Source organism: Taudactylus pleione, unplaced genomic scaffold (assembly GCF_031769625.1).
Source record: "Taudactylus pleione unplaced genomic scaffold, aTauple2 ptg000007l, whole genome shotgun sequence".
In the NCBI taxonomy this organism is placed as follows: domain Eukaryota; kingdom Metazoa; phylum Chordata; class Amphibia; order Anura; family Myobatrachidae; genus Taudactylus; species Taudactylus pleione.
Window position 1 is genome coordinate 20836468 of NW_028284410.1, and position 25634 is coordinate 20862101.

At 45.9% G+C, this 25634-nt stretch overlaps 1 protein-coding gene across 1 annotated transcript in view; it reads right to left on the reverse strand.

Annotated features, from left to right (window-relative positions):
• LOC148542956 (ultra-long-chain fatty acid omega-hydroxylase-like) overlaps window positions 1-25634 on the reverse strand; it is a 62574-nt gene that overhangs the window by 13386 nt on the left and 23554 nt on the right. Inside the window, exons 5-8 of the mRNA XM_088460602.1 lie at window positions 19869-19996; window positions 18049-18170; window positions 17150-17417; window positions 14618-14684 (exon numbers count right to left, since the gene is read on the reverse strand). Of these exons, the coding sequence (XP_088316728.1) occupies window positions 14618-14684; window positions 17150-17417; window positions 18049-18170; window positions 19869-19996 (585 nt within the window). The remainder of the gene's footprint in view (window positions 1-14617; window positions 14685-17149; window positions 17418-18048; window positions 18171-19868; window positions 19997-25634) is intronic.

The window sequence follows — 25634 nt, forward strand, 5'->3', positions numbered from 1 at the left end:
GGCGACTTCAAATATCGTCTCAAGCAAAAACTTGCCGACAGGGCTAGGCATGCAAGGGGGACAGGTGGGGGTCCCACCCCTGTGTCATTGGAGTTGACAGACTTAGAAGAGCTGGCACAGGGGTGTGTGCAGCCTGTGGAGGTGTTTGGCGTGTCCAACATGGATACGGACATGCCAGACTTTGCGGCTCCTCATGTTGGCCCAGGTAAGTCTTGTGATGTCACCAACTCTGAAATGCTATTGTGCCAATATGTAGATTCTAATGTGACTCTTTTCTCATTTTTCCAACAGAGACACAGGCGGATGAGTCTGCTCCAGAGGGGAGCCTTGGCCGCAGAATTTCTGCTGGCTCTGCAGGGGAGGAACCAGTACATCCGGCTGAGGACCCTGCAGAAGCCAGTCCAGGGCGTGCCCCCTCGCAGGCAGTGGGCCTCCTCACAGAACTCAATTTAAAATCAGATTTCCATACGGAGATTCTGCAGAGGATGGACGCCAGTCTGATATGGGTGGCTGAGGCCCTGGAGCAAAATGCTGCGGCCAACGTGACCATTGCTCAGGCCCTGGCGGAAAATACCAGGGCCAACATCCGCATCGCAGATGCCCTGGAGCAGCTCGTTCGCCAGCACATGGTGGAGCCGACCTCCCTTCCTGCCGGAACATCAGGATCCTCCACCTCTGGCACAACATCAGCCAATCCTCCAAATGTGCCTAGCCCTGTGCCTAGTCCAGAGGCCACAACATCTGCCTCTGGACAGGCCAGCCCCATGGCATCCCGGACCCGGTCTGGCGCCCACCCTCCCCCATCCAAACGGGCGAAAAAACGGTGACAGCAATGGCGACTTTTCCCACACTCCTTCTGTGCTTGGCTCATATTCCTTTCTGGTCAAAACTTCCCTCTCCTTTCTTGTGAAATGTTTTTAATTTATTTTTGTACGTTTATGTTAGCAGTTATTGATTATTTTTTTTTGTGAAAAAGTATCTTTGCCAGAAAAAAAGGCAACAAAATATTATGCCAATTGGTTTGTGTTTAAACAATAAATTTATGATAAAAATCTGACATTGTATTGTGACATTATTGTACAAATGGGTTACATTTAATCCTGGCCCTAAAGGCAAAAACTGACCAAAAAAACAATTAAATTTTTTTAAAAAAAAGGCCTTTTGAAGGAACGTTTAAAAATTCACCTAACGATGCAAATTCCACAGTAAAAAAAAAAAGGGGAGCTAATTAAAACATGATGACATTATTGTCACAATAGGCCATAAACAACAAATTGAGGCCAAAATAAAACCCAAAAAATGTACGCAAATTGATTGTGTAATCCTGACATTAGCAGGTATGATTTCCACCTGCGTACGGTTTTGTGCTATCCCAATAACCTGCTTTCCAAACACATTCCAAGCCGGTTTTCAATACAACACTAATTGCTTTTGTGACCACCCGCGATTAATCGCTGCAACATCGTGGAGTCCCGGGACGGAGGAGAAGGCCATCGCCAATGTGGTCGAGTAATCCAGACCCTAAGCTGTGCGAGCATTTTGAAGGGAAAGAGGATGTTCCAGTGACGTATGAGACGGTCCGAACACATTTGACGTTCGCATCTGCTAATGTATGTACGCCCCAAAAACGCCTCGCCACGCCTGCGTTTTTCCATCTCCACCCCCGTGAACACCCAAAAACGCCCTGTTCTGTCAATCACATTTGACATGTCACTTCCTGTACGCTATTTTAGGAACGAGAGAAAAAAAGCTCGCAATCTGCCGTACGCACATGCGCAGTGTAACACCGACGCATGCGCGGTTAGTCAACATCGGAACGCAACGAGCGTACTGTTGTTAACGTGCGGCTCTGAATGAGGGCCTGAGTCTGACCTGCAATGCCAGCTGTCGCTCAGTAACGGGGAAGAACTGGAGAAGGAAAGTGCTGGCTGATCCTCTCATCATGTACGGGAAGAGGCCAGCAAGGGAACAGATGACTTAATGGTAGGTCATCAACAGGCCAGGCCAGATCCCTACTGTATGTGTCTGGGCTTCCCAGACTGGTTTTTCGGTGTTTGAACTTTTAATGCAAGTGTGTGACCAGTGACCCGTGCACACGGATGGGGATGCTCAGCCCATGCAGCACTGATCTTGAGTGGCCAGTGAGGTGATCCGGTTGGCTCCCTGAGGGTGAGGTTCCGGAGTATCTGCTCCCTGGGTCTCCCTCCCTCTTAATCTGGCTCTGATTACAAATGTAATATTGATATTTATCCAGGTTTTGTAACTTAAAAATGACCAGTTCCAGAGAAGCAATGTTTGTAGTAGTTTATAAAGGCCATTATCGTTGTTACAAATAAACATTGCAGGGCTGATGCAGAGCTGAACATACACATTTGCGGATCATACCCTGCTTAATTTTGCCCTACACATGCACTAAAAATGGTCATACATAAGTATGGACTATGCAGAGTCATGCACATTTTGATCACATTGTCATGATATGATGGGATCGGGCAAAGATCAGAGAGGCCGTATTCATGGAAAAGCATCCTATGCATAGCTGAAAGTAAGCGACAATATGTCTTTTTGGAGGTGTATCTTTTGTACCTACCTAGTATAGGGCAGGTGTAAGTGCTCGCTGATGATAATGACTAGTCAATAAGCAAGCGCATATACTAAAGACACAGGCCCTCATTCAGAGCCGTACGCTCTGAGCAGAGCGCACGCTCTGAATGAGGGCCGCCCTCCATAATAATGGAGCGTCCTCCTGGACGCTCGTATAGCTGTGGGTCACCACCCACAGCCTATACGAGCGTGCAGTTTGATGGCCGCGATGGTCTTGACCATCGCGACCATCGCCACTGCGAGCCGGAGCCTGCGGTTGAGGTTTTCAACCGCAAGGCCCGGAGTGATTTTGGCTCTATCAGAGCCAAAATCACTCCCACTGACATCACTAGTGATGTCAGTGGGCCGGCTTCTGACGGTAGGCGTTCCCTTGGGAACGCCCCCGTCAGGGAGGCACGCCCACCAAAGGGGGCGTGCTGTCAATCAACATCGACAGCACGCCCCCTTTGATCAGACACAACGAGCGAAGGAAGGTCCTTCGCTCGTCGCGTCTGGCGCATGCGCACAACGGAGCTCCCGCCGCCGTGCGCATGCGCAGTGCACAACATCGACCCACTTGCGAGCGGACAGCCACTTGCGAGTGGGTCTGAATCAGGCCCACAGGTCTGAGTGCATCTCAAGATGTATACATCTCTGTATATCTATAAATATACACATTTTTTCTGTGTAGGCCTCACTTGAGCAGTGTACTCCCTATATAACTCAGCAAGAGGCCGAATGTTGGACACCAGCAGTAACTCATGCCCTGTCCAATAGCTCCCTGTCTCATTGATTCTGTGTTCTGTTGTCATTGTAACAAAACAGCTATAGAAAACCAAAGTTGTACATAAATTAATTAATTCAGTTCTACAGCCCTGTACACTCAACTATTAAATAATGTGTCTAAAGTGCCATTTGCATGGCAAATTTAAAACATGTAACCACGTTAAAATAAAACCCACTTTACTCTATGCAGTCATACACATTTGCATCTCTTCAGTTCTTTTGATTGGAACTGCGATTACACATGCAATCGGCTGATTGTTGCATTCTGCGCATGCATCGCAGTGTGTGTGCACGAATTAGCCACTGCGATCGGGACTGCGAACACAGAGACTACCTAATAAGTAATTGACAGGAATTGCTTTTTGTAGGAGGTGACGGGGGGGTGGTCGGCAAAATGAAGGCGTGCCAGTGCGTCGGACGCTGTTGCAGGGGCGTGCATAAATTATCCACTGCGATGCCATATGCAGCTCGAGTAATTCCTGAGTAAAATCAGACCTTGTGTAAGTGTGCATGAGGCTCCGATTGTACTCGATGTGTCCGATGGTTTTGCAGTCTTGCTGAACATTACGGATGTGTGCAAGGTAAGGTGGATGTCTCTGTGTAGTGCTGCGACGGCATAGCGATCGCAATGGGTTAGCATATCATCGCAGTCAGACTGCGTGCGTAATCGCAGTTGCGATCCGTAGTGAATCAGGCCCTATGACCTATTTATTTTAACCACTTCACTGGCTAATATTTTTTACAAAAATGTCCCCAAAATTGTCAATTTGTTTTTATTATTAGACCTGATTCAATATAATTTTTTTTCAACAGAAAATGTAAATCAAGTTTAAATAGCTATTATATACACATTAGAATTATGGGGACAATTAAAAAGAAAACATTACTGAATTAACTTTAATATATTTACACACACATACAAGTGTGTGTGGGGGGGGTTGACGTATCAGACGGAGGGAAGCTGGATGGATCAGGATGGAGCGACAAACGGGATGAGCATGCACAGGGCGGCGGGGCCAGGGTGCACACACACGCACACAAACTTAGAAAGAGGCCGATTGTATATATTGTTCCAGCAAAGTAATGGCACTCAGAGACAGCATGTTTTCAGGGTGACAACCCCGTCATCAGGACCGCATACATAATCATACCTATGCGGTCCTGACTGGGTTGTTACCCTCAAAACGTTTGATATTGACCAATTGACCTTTGAGGGCCATTACTTTGCTTTAGCTATGGACAGGGCCAGCAACAGAAATCCTGCGGCCAAACACACTCAGTTTTTGGGGGACCCCTATCCCCTCCCAGAAAGTATATGCAGGTCAGCCATTGGCTCATCCCGTATCTCTCAGCCTTATCTTCATCTGTGTTGCACCAGCCTCATCCTAGCTGGTGTCGCTACAGCACCATTCCTGTCTCCAGCCGCATTCCCGTGTCTCTCCACCTCCAGCTATCCACTCATCTCCCCAGGGCCGCTTCTAGATATTGTGGAGCTCAGGGCGAAAGTTCCCAGTTGCGTTCTCAAACCCCCCCCCCCCAAAAAAAAAGAAATAACTTTTTTTAGACGGCGTTCCTTTGTGCGCGCACTTCCGGAGAGGGGGCATGTCCTTGCGCACTTACGGAGGTGCTGGGCTTCCCAGAAACTCTCCCCTCATGGCGAATAATTGCCATGCACAGTAAAGCGCCCTACACAGTATGTCTTACACAGTAATGCCCTTTATAATACATTATGCCACACGCAGTAATGCCCTTTATAACACATTATGCGACACACAGTAATGGCCTTTAAAACACACGCAGTTATGGCCTTTATAACACATTATGCCGTACGCAGTAATGCCCTTTGTAACACATTATGCAACACACAGTAATGGCCTTTATAACACATTACGCAACACACAATAATGGCCTTTATAACACACGCAGTAATGGCCTTTATAACACAATATGCCATACGCAGTAATGCCCTGTATAACACATTATGCCACACGCAGTAATGCCCTGTATAACACATTATGCCATATGCAGTAATAATCTGTATAACACATTATGCCATATGCAGTAATAATCTGTATAACACATTATGCCACACGCAGTAATGCCCTGTATGACACATTATGCCACACGCAGTAATGCCCTTTATAACACATTATGCAACACACAGTAATGGCCTGTATAACAGTTTAATCAGCCCCTTTATCTCTCAGTTTAATCATCCTCCAGCCCCTGGCTCTCAGTTTATTCAACCCCCAGCCCTTGTCCCTCAGTTTAATAATTTCTCAGCCCCTCCGTCTCTCAGTTTAATCATCCTCTAGCCCCCTCTGTCTCACAGTTTAATCATCCCCTAGCCTCCTTTGTCTCTCATACCCCTTTTACACTGGCCTAAAAATCCCGGGTTGATGAGCATCAACCCGGGATTTTTGTCGATGTAAATGGATCTACCAGGGACCCAGTGATCCAACTCAGGTACTTTGCAGGGTTGGCCACGGGTCGTTCACGTGCCACCCTGCAGTGTAAACGGTGCGATCCGGGTCATGACCCAGATCGTGCAGCATGCAGCCCGATTGGCTGGCTTCAGTGGCACTTGGAGATTACATCATCTCCAAACGTCCACTGAAACACCAGAAGAGCCGGGTCACGGCACCGACTAGGGAGTATCCTGGGTCGGCGCCGCAGTTTGAAAGGGATCTGATCTGGATTGGAACCCTGTTCCAACCTCCGGGTCAGACCCGGAACTTTGGTATAAAAGAGGTATCAGTTTAATCATCCCCCAGCCCGTCTCTCAGTTTAATTATTCCCCATCTCCTTTGTCTCTCAGTCTAATCATCCCCTAATCCCTGTCTCTCAGTTTAATCATTCCCCATCCCCTCTGTCTCTCAGTTTAATCATCCAACAGCCCCTGTGTGTCTCCCCAGGCCCATTCCCCACCCTGTGTCACTCCAGTCCCTGTGTGTCTCAGCCTCATTCCCTCAGCTCCATCTTCCCCCTTCATCTGCAGGCCTCCACCACCCGCCCATGTTTCTGTAGCCCAGCCCACGCTTACCTGCTGCGGCTGCCTACCCTGCTGTTCTGTTCTTCTTCCCGGGCGGTCAGCTCAGTCCCGGCTATGGCTCCTCTCTGTTTCAGCGGTGTGACGCTATGATGTCACGCGTGCTGCCCCGCCCATCGGCCCTGGCTTCTCACTCTGCACCAGACTGGTGTCCCCGGCTTCTTATATGCTCGCTTACAGCAGTTGGCCAGCGGCAGAGGCAATGGACAGGGAGACACATGAATGGGGCCCCTCGGAGTCTCGGGACCCAGTACAAATGTCCCCTTTGTACCCCCCTGTCCAAAGCCGGCCCTAGCCATTTTGGTGCCCTAGGCAAAATTTTGAGTGGTGCCCCCTAGCAGATAATCCCACCACCAATCTAAGGCCCCCATTTATCAACGAAGCATAACCCCTTTAGCGATCATTAAAGGAATTATGCCTTCTTTTCTGGATTTAACAAACAGCAGTAATCAAAGATTATTGCTGTTTGTCAAGCATCGCTCTTGCTATCTTTTAGATCTATCTTTTAGATGGCGAGTGTAATGCGGTCCCCATTGCCTGCAATGAGACCCAGTGGTACCTTTACGGCTTCGGCGAAGCCTTTCGGGCACTGCCGGGTTCCCGTGTTATGCACATACACAGACGGACCATTGCGCATGCGCATAACACCAGAGCCCTGACGCTAGGCAGCCAGAAGCCCAGCGGAGGAGGACTTCACAGGACCTCGCTGGAGGGTTAAGTATTGGTACATACCAGTAAATTTTTAGTTTTTATCACAGTGATACTAAACGAAAAATTGGGCTGGTGTTTACCATCGTTGATAAATGGGGGCCTACGTGTTTATACTAGGGGTGAGCGGGTTCGGATTTCTGAAATCCGAACCCCCCCGAGCCCCCCCGATCCGAGTCCGATCCGAATCAGGCTCGACTTTTCCCGCCTGACTCGGATCTGAAATCGAGGCAAAACGTCATCATCCCGCCTTCCGAGTCTCGCGGGTTTTGGATCCTATATAAGGTACCCGCGTCGGCGCCATTTTCTCACTCGGCTGTGGACAGTGAAGAGGGAGGGTGGGAGTTAGGGCTGTGTAGTGTAGTGTAGTGTAGTGCTGCTGTTGTCCACTACTTCAAAGTCCATAGGGGCTGGCTGTGTTGTGCTGTGCTGCTGTTGTTAATAGGGGCTGTGTCCACTACTTCAAAATCCATAGGGGCTGGCTGGACTGTGTTGTGCAGTCAGTTCTCCATAGGGGCTGTGTCCACTCCAAAGTCCTGTGCAGTGTCCCAGTCCTAAAGGGGTGCTGTAGTGTTGTCCAGGGGATGCTCTGTCCATCAGGGGTGCTCCCCCCAAGTGCTAAAAAAATAATATATTTTCTGTGTTTGTGAATTGTGTGCGCAGTAGCCGCACGTGCATCAACAAAGTAGTGCCAAGCGTGCGCCTGTGTCATAAGTAAAGGGCCGGCTGGCTTGACCGTTAAAGGGTGCTGTAACCCCCGAAAGTACACTCCAGTCCAAACCAAAAAAAAAATTATTTTCTGTGTTTGTGAATTGTGTGCGCAGTAGCCGCACGTGCATCAACAAAGTAGTGCCAAGCGTGCGCCTGTGTCATAAGTAAAGGGCCGGCTGGCTTGACCGTTAAGGGTGCTGTAACCCCCGAAAGTACACTCCAGTCCAAACCAAAACAAAAATTATTTTCTGTGTTTGTGAATTGTGTGCGCAGTAGCCGCACGTGCATCAACAAAGTAGTGCCAAGCGTGCGCCTGTGTCATAAGTAAAGGGCCGGCTGGCTTGACCGTTAAGGGTGCTGTAACCCCCGAAAGTACACTCCAGTCCAAACCCAAAAAAAAATTATTTTCTGTGTTTGTGAATTGTGTGCGCAGTAGCCGCACGTGCATCAACAAAGTAGTGCCAAGCGTGCGCCTGTGTCATAAGTAAAGGGCCGGCTGGCTTGACCGTTAAGGGTGCTGTAACCCCCGAAAGTACACTCCAGTCCAAACCAAAAAAAAAATTATTTTCTGTGTTTGTGAATTGTGTGCGCAGTAGCCGCACGTGCATCAACAAAGTAGTGCCAAGCGTGCACCTGTGTCATAAGTAAAGGGCCGGCTGGCTTGACCGTTAAGGGTGCTGTAACCCCCGAAAGTACACTCCAGTCCAAACCAAAAAAAAAATTATTTTCTGTGTTTGTGAATTGTGTGCGCAGTAGCCGCACGTGCATCAACAAAGTAGTGCCAAGCGTGCGCCTGTGTCATAAGTAAAGGGCCGGCTGGCTTGACCGTTAAGGGTGCTGTAACCCCCGAAAGTACACTCCAGTCCAAACCAAAAAAAAAATTATTTTCTGTGTTTGTGAATTGTGTGCGCAGTAGCCGCAGGTGCATCAACAAAAAATAGTGCCAAGCGTGCGCCTGTGTCATAAGTAAAGGGCCGGCTGGCTTGACCGTTAAAGGGTGCTGTAACCCCCAAAGTACACTCCAGTCCAAACCAAAAAAAAAATTATTTTCTGTGTTTGTGAATTGTGTGCGCAGTAGCCGCATGTGCATCAACAAAGTAGTGCCAAGCGTGCGCCTGTGTCATAAGTAAAGGGCCGGCTGGCTTGACCGTTAAAGGGTGCTGTAACCCCCAAAGTACACTCCAGTCCAAACCAAAAAAAAAAATTATTTTTTTTGTTTGTGAATTGTGTGCGCAGTAGCCGCACGTGCATCAACAAAGTAGTGCCAAGCGTGCGCCTGTGTCATAAGTAAAGGGCCGGCTGGCTTGACCGTTAAAGGGTGCTGTAACCCCCGAAAGTACACTCCAGTCCAAACCAAAAAAAAAATAATTTTCTGTGTTTGTGAATTGTGTGCGCAGTAGCCGCACGTGCATCAACAAAGTAGTGCCAAGCGTGCGCCTGTGTCATAAGTAAAGGGCCGGCTGGCTTGACCGTTAAAGGGTGCTGTAACCCCCAAAGTACACTCCAGTCCAAGCCAAAAAAAAAATTATTTTCTGTGTTTGTGAATTGTGTGCGCAGTAGCCGCACGTGCATCAACAAAGTAGTGCCAAGCGTGCGCCTGTGTCATAAGTAAAGGGCCGGCTGGCTTGACCGTTAAAGGGTTCTGTAACCCCCAAAGTACACTCCAAACCAAAAAAATATATATTTTCTGTGTTTGTGACTTGTGTGCACTGTGGTTGCACGTGCATCAACAAAGGAGCAGCGCCAAGCGTGCGCCTGTGTCCCATAAGTAAAGAGCCGGCTGGCTCATTTCTTAAAGGGTGGTGTAACCCACAAAGTGCACTACTCTCCAGCAAAAATAAAAAAATATTTTCTGTGTTTGTGTGCGCTTTAGCTGCACGTATATATATCAATATAACATAAATGGAGGACCAAACTTTCTCCGATAAAAATAAAATAGGGAAAGATCAAGAACCACTTCCTCCTAGTGCTGTTGCTGCTGCTGGGAGTTGTTCATCATCCCAGAGAGGAAGTAGGAACATCACTACTTTTACTAAACAATTGACCCTCCAACAGTCCCTAGCGATGAGGATGAAGTACGACAGCAGTCATCCTGAAGCAAAACATATAACTGAGGCCTTGACTGCTATGTTGGTGTTAGACGTGCGTCCGGTATCCGACATTAGTGCAGTGGGATTTAGACAATTGATGGAGGTAGTGTGTCCTCGGTTCCAAATCCCGTCTAGATTCCACCTGCATCCTCAAAGCAGCAGCGACAAGCGTGCGTCTGTCTGTTAAAGGGTGGTGACACCCTCAAAGTGTGCTACACAAACAATTAAAATATTGTTCTTTTTTTTCTGTCTTTGTGAAATGTGTGGGCTGTAGCCGCACCTGCATCCTTAAAGCAGCAGCGACAAGCGTGCGTCTGTCTGTTAAAGGTGGTGACACCCTCAAAGTGTGCTACACAAACAATTAAAATATTGTTCTTTTTTTTTCGGTCTTTGTGAAATGTGTGGGCTGTAGCCGCACCTGCATCCTTAAAGCAGCAGCGACAAGCGTGCGTCTGTCTGTTAAAGGGTGGTGTAACTCTCAAAGTGCTCCAAAAAATAAAAAACTATTTTTTTAATGTGTTTGTGACTTGTGTGCGATGTAGCCGCACTTGCATCCTCAAAGCAGCAGCGACAAGCGTGCGTCTGTCTGTTAAAGGGTGGTGTAACCCTCAAAGTGTGCTACACAAACAATAAAAATATTCTTCTTTTTTCTGTCTTTGTGAATTGTGTGGGCTGTAGCCGCACCTGCATCCTTAAAGCAGCAGCGACAAGCGTGCGTCTGTCTGTTAAAGGGTGGTGACACCCTCAAAGTGTGCTACACAAACAATTAAAATATTGTTCTTTTTTTTTCGGTCTTTGTGAAATGTGTGGGCTGTAGCCGCACCTGCATCCTTAAAGCAGCAGCGACAAGCGTGCGTCTGTCTGTTAAAGGGTGGTGACACCCTCAAAGTGTGCTACACAAACAATAAAAATATTCTTCTTCTTTTTTCTGTCTTTGTGAATTGTGTGGGCTGTAGCCGCACTTGCATCCTCAAAGCAGCAGCGACAAGCGTGCGTCTGTCTGTTAAAGGGTGGTGTAACCCTCAAAGTGTGCTCCACAAACAATAAAAATATTCTTTTTTTTTTTCTGTCTTTGTGAATTGTGTGGGCTGTAGCCGCACTTGAATCCTCAAAGCAGCAGCGACAAGCGTGCGTCTGTCTGTTAAAGGATTACATCGGTGACAGCATCCAAGTAGGCATGTCAGACAGTCCGTACCTGTACTGGCAGGAAAAAGAAACAATTTGGAGGTCCCTGTACAAACTGGCTCTATTTTACCTGAGTTGCCCCCCCTCCAGTGTGTACTCCGAAAGAGTGTTTAGTGCAGCCGGGAACCTTGTCAGCGAAAGGCGTAGGAGGTTGCTTCCACAAAATGTGGAGAAGATGATGTTCATAAAATTAATTATCAACTCTTCCAGGGAGACCAGCCTCCAGAACGTACAGAGGGACCTGTGGTTCCAGCAGGGACGAATTAATACTCTGTGAGGATGAGGATGTACACACTGAAGAGGGTGAGGAATCGGTGGATGAGGAGGATGAGGATGACATCTTGCCTCCGTAGAGCCAGTTTGTGCAGGGACAGATTAATTGCCAGCTTGTTTTGTGGGGGCCCAAACGAACCAATCATTTCAGCCACAGTTGTGTGGCAGACCCTGGCGCTGAAATGATTGGTTTGTTAAAGTGTGCATGTCCTGTTTATACAACATAAGGGTGGGTGGGAGGGCCCAAGGACAATTCCATCTTGCACCTCTTTTTTTTCTTTGCATTATGTACAGTTTGGGGCCTAGTTTTTCAATGCCATCCTGTCTGCCACTGCAGTTTCACGCCTAGATGGGTCACGTGTTTGTGCCGCCCACTCGTGTCGCTTAGCATAGTCATCCAGCTACCTCGGTGCAACCTTTTGGACATAAAAACACTATTGTGAGGTGTGAGGTATTCAGAATAGACTGGAAATGAGTGGAAATTAAGGTTATTGAGGTTAATAATAGCATAGGAGCAGAAAAACCTACAAATTCTGTGATTTTAGCTGTTTTTATGCTTTTTTAAAAAAAAATACAGATCCAAAATACAAAACCCAGAACCCAAAACACGGAAGGGTGGTTTTGGCAAAACCAATCCAGATCCAAAACACGAAGAAAGATCCAGATCCAAAACCAAAACACGAAAAGTGGCCGGTGCACACCCCTAGTTTATACATGAATGCCAAAAATATCACAGTGGCATATATATATATAAAAAATATATATATATATATATATATATATATATATATATAGGTCACTCACGGCTCTGCTCCGCAAAGGCCCAAGGGAGGAGTGGCCGCGGCTGGGCATGCGCAGAATTCCCTCCCGCGGCCATCTTGTCTCCCGCTATAGCCAATAGGCAGAATGAGCTTCTATGCAAAAGCTCATTCTGACCTGGCTCATAGGCAGTCAGCGCGTCATCTGGCCGGCTGACTGCTGTACTGCCCAATAGAAGCTGAGCTGAGCTCCGATCGCGGCAGCAACTGGAGGGGAGGGGGAGACAGTGGCGCGAAGGGGGGCAGCGTCGCAGAGGGACGGGGGCAGTGTCAGAGCCCCGGAATGCCCCAAAGCATTCCAGTCGCCCCTAGGTATTTGCTTAGAATGCCTATGCCTAGGGTCGGCTCTGCCCCTGTCGCCGGACCTGACTATGGAACTATGGAAATAATTTAACGTGCACCTGAGCAAGTTGTTTAGGATTGGAGTGTCATATAGACACACACATACATATTCCACGTAGGGGCAGCACTCCAAAATACATATGAATAACGTCACTGGTGCCCACCTAGGTATTTCCGTAAGGGATCCAACATACAGCATACATGAGGCGGCACTCGGAATCAAACAACTTGACACTGGCAGTACTTTAGATCAATGTTTCGAGAATATATTATCTCATCATCAGTATCCTGATAACGAAATAATAAAGTTTGCTGCTTCTCTTTCTTAACTGTAAAACTACTTCATGCGGGGAAGCCAGCAGCAATGAGTGGGCATTCCTGAGGATTGCCAATCACTGTTGCTGTGTGAGGTGACACTTCACTGCCTGATCACTGTGGCCAGTAGTGTGATCACACTGGGGTGCACAGACATGGCTGCTGTCCTTCTAATGCAGAGTCAGATGAAACTGAAACCAGCAGGAGTGGCTGCCCGATCACTGCTGGCCACAGTGATTGGGACACTGCAAGAAAGAAGCTGCATGAGCCATGGCTGCTATGTTTACAGTGCAGTCTCAGATGGCCTGCAACCGCCAGGTGGGGGTGCCGCTGGGATACCCGATCACTGTGGCCAGCGCGGAGGCATTAGGGCCGGGAGGTCCCTCTCAGTTTGGTGGCTGCTATAAGATTATGTGAAAGCAGCCGCCCCAGGCAAGTGGTTAATAAGAGTTGGTACGACATTACAATGACTAGACCATCCACATGAATTGCACTCCACAGCCTTATTAATTGTGTTTTGCCCTCATTAACATGGATTTTTTTTAGTCTTTTAATTTATGATCAAAGCAGGGTAGTCCCAGAGACTTCCTTGCCACCAACATATAGGAAGAGGCCAATATAGGAAAATGGTTTTGATTGTGAGGCGCTACATGTCCCCTTGTCTGACCATAGCTACAGACAGACTTGGCCAATTCTCTGTAACCCACTGCCATTCCTTCCAAACATTATTATTATGTTGTTCCTAGGGCTAGTATTTGTAGATTTACATCCTTGTGCAAAGCTGCAAATTATCTGTCTATGAGGGGTATTCAATATGGGAGCGAAAACATCGTTTTTGCGTTAATATCGGAGCTATGACGTCATTATCGGAGGTTTTACTTTGACACCGTATTCAATTTCAAAGACTTATCGCAGTTTTGAAAAGTCTTTGATAAAAAATGGGGATAACTTTTCACCATTGAATAGGTGTCGAAAAAAAGTGCAGAATTGGGGTTTAGGGGTGCAGGCTTAAAAAAAATAGCCTGCACCCCTGGGAATGACATTTAAAAAAGAACTGTGTAAAAAAAAAATACAAAAAAAAATAGGGACACCCCGAAAAATTTATTTAAAAATTGTGGTAAAAAAAAAAAAATGGTAAAAAATTGTATAACAATAGGGAAATAGGTTCAGGGCTATTCTGCAAGTATGCGGCAGATGTTTTCTAGAATAGATTTATAGCGGCAGGTGCACAAATGCAGAATTTTTAAAAACTTACTTTAGGGACATCAAAATATGCTAATACCCATTTTCATGTACCCCAAAATTGATGGCACCACTAAAAAAAACGAAAAAAATAACCTAAGTGCTCTTCTGCAACACTTCTTCAATGTCGGGAAAAAAACACCTGCTGCGGCTATTTAAATCCCCGACTTTCATTTAAAGGCTAAAACGGGGGTACCCATAGTGATACCCCATGTTTTTACAACTTTAGGGGGGTCTTACAATTTTTTTAAGGAAAAATTCGTAACTTTAGGCAAATCCAACTTTTCGTTAATTTCATATTGAATACGGGGATAAGCGGGAGCGCGCCCGATACTTTAATGCAGGTAAAAACTCCGATATGAAACGTTAACTTCGACAGTGAAGTTAACGTTTCATATTGAATACCCCTCTACATGTATTCATCACTAACATGAACTTCCATTAGTTAATAGTCAATAATAATATTCAGGAAGTAGAATCAAAGTAAATACTGGTAAATGTGATAATAAACACACCTTCAAACATAAATGTATCAACTTCATCTCTCAGCTCTTCATCAGACAATTGGTTTCCATGTTCATCCTGTGTTTAAAAATAAAGTTAAATTGTGTGCAGACACTACACTGATCTATACCTTGTAGTAATATTATTAAATCACTAGCTGTTGCAGCAGCCTTGTCCACGTTTAAAGAGCTGCTGCTACTTTATTTGAGATGATCTAGTTGTATTGCTTTGCATAGCAGCCCTGTCGTGGGAGTGGCCCATGTGACCAGCAGCACTATACAGACTGGAGGCAGCAGCGCCTTCACCCACCACTCACACCAATGTCACTGTGTGCCAAGTGCACAGACTGCTATGTAGCCTATCCTATTCACCCACCACTCACACCAATGTCACTGTGTGCCAAGTGCACAGACTGCTATGTAGCCTATCCTATTCACCCACCACTCACACCAATGTCACTGTGTGCCAAGTGCACAGACTGCTATGTAGCCTATCCTATTCACCCACCACTCAAACCAATGTCACTGTGTGCCAAGTGCACAGACTGCTATGTAGCCTATCATATTCACCCACCACTCACACCGATGTCACTGTGTGCCAAGTGCACAGACTGCTATGTAGCCTATCCTATTCACCCACCACTCACACCGATGTCACTGTGTGCCAAGTGCACAGACTGCTATGTAGCCTATGCTATTCACCCACCACTCACACCGATGTCACTGTGTGCCAAGTGCACAGACTGCTATGTAGCCTATCCTATTCACCCACCACTCACACCGATGTCACTGTGTGCCAAGTGCACAGACTGCTATGTAGCCTATCCTATTCACCCACCACTCACACCGATGTCACTGTGTGCCAAGTGCACAGACTGCTATGTAGCCTATCCTATTCACCCACCACTCACACCGATGTCACTGTGTGCCAAGTGCACAGACTGCTATGTAGCCTATCCTATTCACCCACCACTCACACCGATGTCACTGTGTGCCAAGTGCACAGACTGCTATGTAGCCTATCCTATTCACCCACCACTCACACCGATGTCACTGTGTGCCAAGTGCACAGACTGCTATGTAGCCTATCCTATTCACCCACCACTCACACCAATGTCACTGTGTGCCAAGTGCACAGACTGCTATGTAGCCTATGCTATTCACCCACCACTCACACCGATGTCACTGTGTGCCAAGTGCACAGACTGCTATGTAGCCTATCCTATTCACCCACCACTCACACCGATGTCACTGTGTGCCAAGTGCACAGACTGCTATGTAGCCTATCCTATTCACCCACCACTCACACCGATGTCACTGTGTGCCAAGTGCACAGACTGCTATGTAGCCTATCCTATTCACCCACCACTCACACCGATGTCACTGTGTGCCAAGTGCACAGACTGCTATGTAGCCTATGCTATTCACCCACCACTCACACCGATGTCACTGTGTGCCAAGTGCACAGACTGCTATGTAGCCTATGCTATTCACCCACCACTCACACCGATGTCACTGTGTGCCAAGTGCACAGACTGCTATGTAGCCTATCCTATTCACCCACCACTCACACCGATGTCACTGTGTGCCAAGTGCACAGACTGCTATGTAGCCTATCCTATTCACCCACCACTCACACCGATGTCACTGTGTGCCAAGTGCACAGACTGCTATGTAGCCTATCCTATTCACCCACCACTCACACCGATGTCACTGTGTGCCAAGTGCACAGACTGCTATGTAGCCTATCCTATTCACCCACCACTCACACCGATGTCACTGTGTGCCAAGTGCACAGACTGCTATGTAGCCTATCCTATTCACCCACCACTCACACCGATGTCACTGTGTGCCAAGTGCACAGACTGCTATGTAGCCTATGCTATTCACCCACCACTCACACCAATGTCACTGTGTGCCAAGTGCACAGACTGCTATGTAGCCTATCCTATTCACCCACCACTCACACCGATGTCACTGTGTGCCAAGTGCACAGACTGCTATGTAGCCTATCCTATTCACCCACCACTCACACCGATGTCACTGTGTGCCAAGTGCACAGACTGCTATGTAGCCTATCCTATTCACCCACCACTCACACCAATGTCACTGTGTGCCAAGTGCACAGACTGCTATGTAGCCTATGCTATTCAAGTGAACGCTGGCCCAAAGCACCTCTCCCCCCACCCCTTACCGGCCGTGCACATGGTGCCACACCTCTTACATTGATGATATCTATACATTTATTTGTTATTGCTCAGCTTTAACTTGACGAATTGAGATTAAACAGAGTGCAGGTTATTTCTAGGAGTTTCCACCAGAAATTGATGCAGTTTTCATAACAGTCGGTTCAGTAGTTTTTGCAAAAAACTTGGAACAAACAGACAAAGACAATGTTCTTATTATATTAGTATAGATAAGAAGTTATGCATATTAAACTATAATGTTACTGCATTGAAATTTGTAATTATTAAATATACTGTATATAATAATATATAGATGTGAAACAATATTTCTAGAGTATAACCATAAGTTCCTCCTCACCTTTGACAACAATAGAATATCTATGAAATCCTGTGACTTCCCTTGCTTGGACTTGATCCAGTTCTCGGTCCCCTTCTCCTGCAGGGCCTTCTTCCGCTGTTGCACTACCCCTGAGGTGAACTCATGCACAATTCTACATGCCCGTTGGAATTTTCTTCCATTGGAGGAAAGTCGATAGATGAAATCAAAGTGATGGGGAAGGAAGTGTTCACGTTGTACCACCAAGGAGCTGAGCTCATAGATGGCAGCAATATAATCACTTGGCTTTCTGTAATGAGTAATAAGAAAGGAAAGATTACAGAGACAATATGGCACATGTATTTGGCCCTGTGACAATGCATCCCTTGCATGGACATAAAATAGCCACTATAATGAATTATTTTTAGGGATGTGCAGGCTCGGTTCTACTCGGTCCCGTTCGTTTTTTTTTACCGAATCTTATTGGGTTTCAGCTGTCACGAGTTTTGGATAGCCAATAAGATTCGGTAAAAAAGAACGAACGGAACCGAGTAGAACCGAGCCTGCACATCCCTAATTATTTTACTTCTATATCATTGTTTAATATGTACTGTATGTACATCTTGGTACTGTATTGCTAGATAGATATATTTACATTATTATCAGTGAGTACCTCTTATTATACTGTACACTAAACCTTAAAGAAATTAAATACATGATTAGGTATAGTTAAATTATTCAAATTAGTGATGTGCAGATGGACTTCAACACAAAGTACTACTGCACACATTACCATATAATACAGTAGGCAATTGTCGCTCACTTTCCTGCGCACCTCTGTAAGGTGTAAGGAGAAACTAGGGAATATATGTGTTAGAGTGCTTCACATCACTATTAAGAGTTCCTGTTGTATAATACAATAGGCAAGAAAAATTACATACTCTTGGCAATCACTGTCGTAGCTGAATGTGCATTTCAAAAGCGTGTCCAGGGTCATTAAACTGATGTGTTCAAACATATCCATTGAAACTGGGCCTCCTCCAGACAATCTGCGCCATTTAGCCTGTAGAAATAATCAGTAGTTAGAGGAGAGAATAAATTGCACCAGTCATCCCTACATCAAACTACTGTATACTGTAATGGTAATGCCCAAAGTGGTAATGTCCCCTGCTGTAATGCCCCCAATAGTAATGCCCCCTGTAGTAGTGCCCCCAATAGAAATGTCCCCTGCAGTAATGCTCCCTGTTGTAGTGCTCCCAGTGGTAATGCCCCCTGAAGTAATGTCCCCTTAGAAGTAATGCCCCCTGTAGAAATAATGCTCCCTGTAGTAATGCCCCCAACAGTAATACCCCCTGTAGAAGTAATGCCCCTGGTAATAGTGCCGCACACACACACACAAGAAAAAAAAATACAATACTTACCTAAAGCCGCGCTCCTGCTACCACTGCCGTTAGGTGCGCCTGGCTGCACCTCGGAACTGTGGGAGAGACGTCATGAAGACTCCCATAGTTCACTGCACACTGAAGAAGCCGGAGCTCAGGAGTGAAGTCCAGCCTCTGGCTGTCGCTGGCGATGCGGGGAAGGAGCTGGGCACCTGGCAAATGGAGCCTCCCTGCGACGCCAAGCTGATGTGTGCTGGAGGAGGCAGAACTGGTTCCAGCTCCAAATAGAAGTGACGGAACACAGTTTCACCTTGTTCCGCCCCACTTCTACCCCTGGTCGACCCAATAAACCATTCGATCCGACTAAATGATTTTCAGATCGGTGTGCACCCGTACACACACTGAGCAATTTCTTGCTATACAGGATGTACTAACACAAAAATCAAACCTCTGAAAACCGTTTTCGGAGGTTTGACCGCATTCCCCATATACTGTATATACAGCTCCGGATAGCTAAACTTTTTTGATGCTTGCATCCAATAGGTAACGCATCTATAAAAGGCGTTGCCTCATAGAAGCCTATGGGCTTCTTTTGGTATAATACTCCAAGAGGGGTCCAATAGTATCCCCACCCAGGGTCTCCCTGTGGCTTGCGCATAAGAACTCCTGGGTCATAAACCTGGAGGACAGCTCTTATTGAAAGAGCTGTCATTTGTGCTTTTAATCACAAATCTAAATACATTTGGCATTAATAAATGCCACTATGCATGCGGTAAGTGGCTGAATGTATCACACTCAAAATGTGATGCTTGATACATCCCGCCCTCAAGGTGTACTTTCCTTTGATATCTTTAATGGGATAGGGAGGCCGGTAACGAGATAGTGTGTGCAGCCCGGTCAGGAGCGTTTGAAGTTGTTTATCGGCTAATTCTCCTGCATACACAATATCCAATTATTAGGCCGATCAGCCAATTTTCAGATGATCCGCCCGATGTTATTAGATAGTATGTACTCGGGTTTAGTTTTCACTACAGTAGTGATAAATTCTTCTAAGAGGTGCACAAATGGCAACTAGACGATATTCTCACAAAGTAAATATCTCAAAATGTACAGACTCTGTTTTCATGCAGGGTCCGTTCTAGAAGGCACTTTACTTCCCTATATCTCATAATCTGCCACAGAAGCAACTGTAAGAGGAGGCTTAATAATACTGGGGCTTAAGAAAATTCAAAGGAGAAAGAAAGGCAGAAGAAGCCATTAACTTCTCATAAATACCAATATCATGTCAAAGTCCAAGTTTGTACACATAGCGTAGGAGGCAGGGAGTTTTATGACAGGAAGTTGTGTTACAGTAGATAATAAGAGTGGTCAGAACCCACATGCATTAGATCTGTGCTCTGATTGAAGATCTTAACATAATGTTTTAAGATATCGAAATGAAATGCAGGTGTCAAGAGACGACGGTGCTTGTTCCATTTCTCCCCCCGGCTGAGTAAAAGTCCGTCTCCTAAAGGATGAAAATTATTTATATTATCATCAAGTAAATTCTTCAAATGTAAAATGCAATTGTGGGTTGTTAGTTAAGGATACCAAACATAAGAGGCATTCTGAGAGGAGCATGTGTGTACTAGTATGTACTAAAAATTCAGAGCAGTTTCTTATTACGAAACCTGCATATGCAGGGTCACCTGTCCATGTAGCTACCCACTGTTTTCTTCAAATATGAGGACTGAACTACAGTATGTCTGGGTGATTAGTATGAGGATCTTCAGTGGAATATGTCTGAAATATGTACCTACTGACTTCAGGGCTGATTAACAAGATATAAGCATCCTAGAAACTGGTTTTGGTAAAAAGATCTTTGGTGTTATTACTGAGCTTTATATAAAACATATATTGACTTCTGGAATAAGATATCATCATTACTGGAATTCTTATTTTTCATTTATTTTTGTTGTGATAATCACAGCAGACTATTAGGAATGGTGCATTCGGAGAATCACAAGTGAATGGTTAGTAATGTAGAGGAACTGGTAGATGAGTCAGAGCTGTGGCTGATCATGGCGGAGTTGCTGATGTATTTTAAAAAGTGAGCATGAAATTAAGTGTCACAATCTGTGGCACTTTATGCCTTTATTATGGTATAACAGACGCTAAATTGAACTTTCCTTTTCTTTATTAACAAAATTTATATATATAAACAACGTCCAAAATAAATAATGTTAGCAATTTTTAAACCAAGACTTTTGAAGCCTTTTGTATTTATAATTTTATGTATGATTCACACTCTTCCTTACTAACCACAAAATATGTGGGTGTGCAATAAATTTCTCTATGTACAAATGCACTTTACTGTTAGCCTTAACATGTAATGCACACCTCCCAACATGGCCTCACGGGAAAAGTTGTACCCACAATTCACACCTCCCATTTTCATCATGCTGGGGCCATTCCCAGCGTTCCGGGAGCTGCTGGGCATCCTACTACCTCTCTCCAATGAATAGATGCCTCACTCATGCGCACTGCATCTATTCACCCCATGCTTTGCTGGGCAGAGCAGTGGGTGAGAGGGGGCCTCTGCGGCCAGTGGGTGAGACACTGCGGCCAGTGGGTGAGACAATGCCAGAAAAGCGTTACTGTCCCCACAAAATCGCGACAGTTGGGAGATCTGTTTAATGAGCGGAATGGGGGGAGTCTCGCCGACACTCTGGGAGAATAGGTAAGTATGGATTGAGGGCCTGATTCAGCAAGTAGCAAAGACGCACTCAATCAGACGATTCATTTGCATTGCACATGCATCACTAAGCAGACCCCGAGCACATTGATTTACAGGAAGTGCCATTTATAGGTGGTGACGGGAGGGTGGTCGGGCGAACGCAGGAATGCCAGTGAGTTGCAACGCCGTTGCAGGGGCGTGCATAAATTATCCACTGCAATACCATATGCAGCCTGAGGCCTCGTAGCGTACACTGAAGTTAGCAATTCCTGAGTGAGGTCTGACCTGCCTTATATGTGCGTTTGGGTCCGATGTTACCAGTTATTTTGCTATTTTGCCCAAGTATACGGATGTGAGTGAGGGGAAGTGGGCATCCTTATGGTAAGCTGTGATCGCAGCAAGGGTTGGCATGAACCACCCAACTCCTCCAATCAGAAAATTCTAAAGTTTGCACAACTGAATAAAGTAGGTCACCATATCGCCTCACTAATTTGTGTACTGCCCTTTACAAACAGGTGCATTTGTGCAAAAACATCTGGGATAAGTTAGGAGAACAGGTTTTTGGAAAACAAGCAACGTTGTTATGAAAAACTATTTGTCAATAAGTCCAAGCAATTGCCAGTGTCTGAAATACATGAATATGATAGTTTGGATAAACTGCTGCACTACTAATTCAAGTACCTCAAATGTTTTGGTGCTGACTGTTGGAGACATGATAAAACTTAGGATCAGTACTTTCCCACAGCCTTTGCTGCTACCCCAGCTGTATTTTAGTTCTAGCTGCTACCCTGCTCTTCCATAGTTCTTGCTGCTACCCTGCTCTGACAGAGACAGGAGGGGTGCAAAGGGAGCGACCACTCTCCCTGTTGAAAAACTGGCACCTATCTGGGGTAGCCGCTGGCAGGGGTGGGATACTGCTTTGACTCCTTTCTGCATTTTTTCCTTCCCCTGTCTGTGAGGTGGCAAGCTGAGAGCAAGGGACAGTTTGCAAACTACTTGCTACAATACCTGTTTAATCAACAATGTTTGAATACACTTGTATAGTGGCAAATAGTTTGCAGACTGTCCCTTGCTCCAGTGTGCCACGTCGCAGACATGGAGAGCATGCAGTGAGGAGCCAGCAGCCAGCATGGCAAGCATTATTCAGGGCTATCAAACATTCTGGGCGCTAAATGGGTTCACTGTGATAAATGGGGGCACTGTGAGACATGGGGGAACTATATGGCAATTTTCTGTGAAATGGGGGGACATTGTCATTAATCTGTGATATTGACGCACTATGTGGCTTATTCTGTGTGTAGGGGTATACTGTAATGCTAGGAGTAATTATTGATGTACTGTAATTTGGCTACAAATAATTAATTTACATGTTATTATTTGAATTTATAAACACATTTGCCTGCAGAGCTTATTTTTCCATCTTTTCTCCTCTCACATCAAAAACTGGCTATGCCACTGCTGCTACCCAGCTCTTCCATAGCTTTTGCTGCTAGCCCAGCTTGTCTATAACCCTCGCTACTACCCAGCTTTTCCATAATTTAAAACACATATCAGTTGCATATGAAACAATTAAGGGGCCTATACATCTAGGGTCCCGATTCCCCGTTTTCCGTCCCAATCTACCATGGTGGATCAAGGAAATTTAACATGTAAAAAATCCACGACTCACAGATAACGACCATTTTTGGGTCGGGATTGTAGAATCAAGATTTTTCAACATTTTGAATATTCCCAATTCCCGGACCCCGCCATCAGCAGAATTGGGAATTGCCACAGTAGCGGCTATATGTATGGAACCCTTAACACAGTGTATGTGGTTTAATGTGCATTAAAAATGAATTACAAATACTAATGTGTAGATACCAGAAGTATCAATATATTTTACAATGGTAAAAACTAGGAGTGTGCACCGGCCACTTTTTGTGTTTTGTGTTTTGGTTTTGGATCTGGATCTTTCTTCGTGTTTTGGATCTGGATTGGTTTTGCAAAAACCACCCTTCCGTGTTTTGGGTTCTGGGTTTTGTGTTTTGGATCTGTATTTTTTTTTAAAAAAAAGCATAAAAACAGCTAAAATCACAGAATTTGTGGGTTTTTCTGCTCCTATGCTATTAACCTCAATAACCTTAATTTCCACTCATTTCCAGTCTATTCTGAACACCTCACACCTCACAATAGTGTTTTTATGTCCAAAAGGTTGCACCGAGGTAGCTGGATGACTATGCTAAGCGACACGAGTGGGCGGCACAAACACGTGGCCCATCTAGGAGTGACACTGCAGTGGCAGACAGGATGGCAGTTTGAAAAACTAGGACCCAAACAGTACATAATGCAAAGATAAAAAAGAGATGCAAAATGGAATTGTCCTTGGGCAGGTGCGGCTACAGCCCACACAATTCACAAAGACAGAAAAAAAAGAAGAATTTTGTATTTTTTTTGGAGTGCACTTTGGGGGCTACAGCACCCTTTAACGGACAAGCCAGCCGGTCCTTTACTTATGACACAGGCGCACGCTTGGCGCTGCTCCTTTGTTGATGCATGTGCAGCCACAGTGCACACAATTCACAAACACAGAAAATAATTCCTCCACCATTCTGTCAGTGGTGACAGTATCATATGCAGTGACAGTAGACATGTCAGAAATTGACGTTGTTGGTACGTCCTTCAGTCCGGACCAGTTGTATAAACCGGCCCTTGACTTATAACACAGGCGCACGCTTGGCGCTGCTGCTGTGTTGATGCACGTGCGGCTACTGCGCATACATTTCGCACACAAACACAGAAGAAAAAGAATTGTTTATTTTTTGTGGAGTGCACCTTGGGGGTTACACCACCCTTTAACAGACTTATGGGACACAGGCGCACGCTTGGTGCTGCTCCTTTGTTGATGCACGTGCAGCCATAGTGCACACAATTCACAAACACAGAAAATATTTTTTTATTTTGTTTGGAGTGCACTTTGGGGGTTACACCACCCTTTAACGGTCAAGCCAAGCGGCCCTTTACTTATGGGACACAGGCGCACTCTTGGCACTGCTCCTTTGTTGATGCACGTGCAGCCACAGTGTACACAATTCACAAACACAGAAAATCATTTTTTATTTTGTGTGGAGTGCACTTGGGGGTTACAGCACCCTTTAACGGTCAAGCCAGCCGGCCCTTTACTTATGACACAGGCGCACGGTTGGCGTTACTTTGTTGATGAACGTGCGGCTACTGCGCACACAATTCACAAACACAGAAGAAAAAAATATTTTTTTTGGAGTGCACTTTGGTGGGGGCACCCCTGATGCACAGATCACCCCCTGGACAACACTACAGCACCCCTCTAGGACTACAGCCTTTATGGGACACTGCACAACACAGTCCAGCCAGCCCCTATGGACAACTGACTGCACAACACAGCCCAACCAGCCCCTATGGACAACAGCAGCACAACACAGCCCAGCCAGCCCCTATGGACAACAGCAGCACAACACAGCCCAGTCAGCCCTAGCTCCCACCCTCCCTCTTCACTGTCCACAGCCGGAGTGAGAAATGGCGCCAACGCGGGGACCTTTTATAGAATCCAAAACCCGCGAGATCCGTAAGGCGGGATGATGACGTTTTGCCTCGATTTCAGATCAGAGTCAGGCGGGAAAAGTCGAGCCTGACTCGGATCGGGGGGACTTGGGGGGGTTCGGGTTTCAGAAATCCGATCCCGCTCATCCCTAGTAAAAACAAAGATAAAACATGCATACCCAAGGAAATTCATAGATAACATATCAATATACCATCTTTACTGTTATCAAGTCAATGCTGGGAAGAGGAAGGTCAATCAGTGACCCAAAATGCAACATTTGGAGAAGTGTTCAGTCCAAGCTGACCAAACATATGAAGACTATATTAACGTATATATCATTTTAGAAATGTAGGGCTGTGTGTATGACAGAGCATTTGGAATATTATTCTACTTTACAGTACAAAAAGTACAATTACTATAGTGGTTTTAAGAAACTGTAATGGACTCACTGCAATGACTGCTCATAGTCATAGGTCTCATCTGGAAAAAGATGAACTGACTGTTATTGGTCAGGCACAATAGTAATCCTCAGGTTATTAAGGTATAAGCCGTGCCAAAGGTAAAGCTTTCACAGCAATGTCATTAAAGGAATCAGTATGAAATACCGACGACTGAATAGCCGCTGGTTCTCATACCGACGCTGGAAGCCTGATGATCTACAATCCTGACTGGGGCTGGATTAAATCCCCCCCTTAACCCTCCTTTTGGTGGTGCCTAACCCTAACCTTCCCCTGGTGGTGCCTAAACCCCCCTTCCCGCACCATAAACCTAACCCTCCTGGGGGGTGCCTAACTCTAACCTCCCCCCGGGGTGCCTAACCCCTCCTCCCTGTAGCCCAACCCTCCCAGGTGGGTGCTTAACCCTAATTTC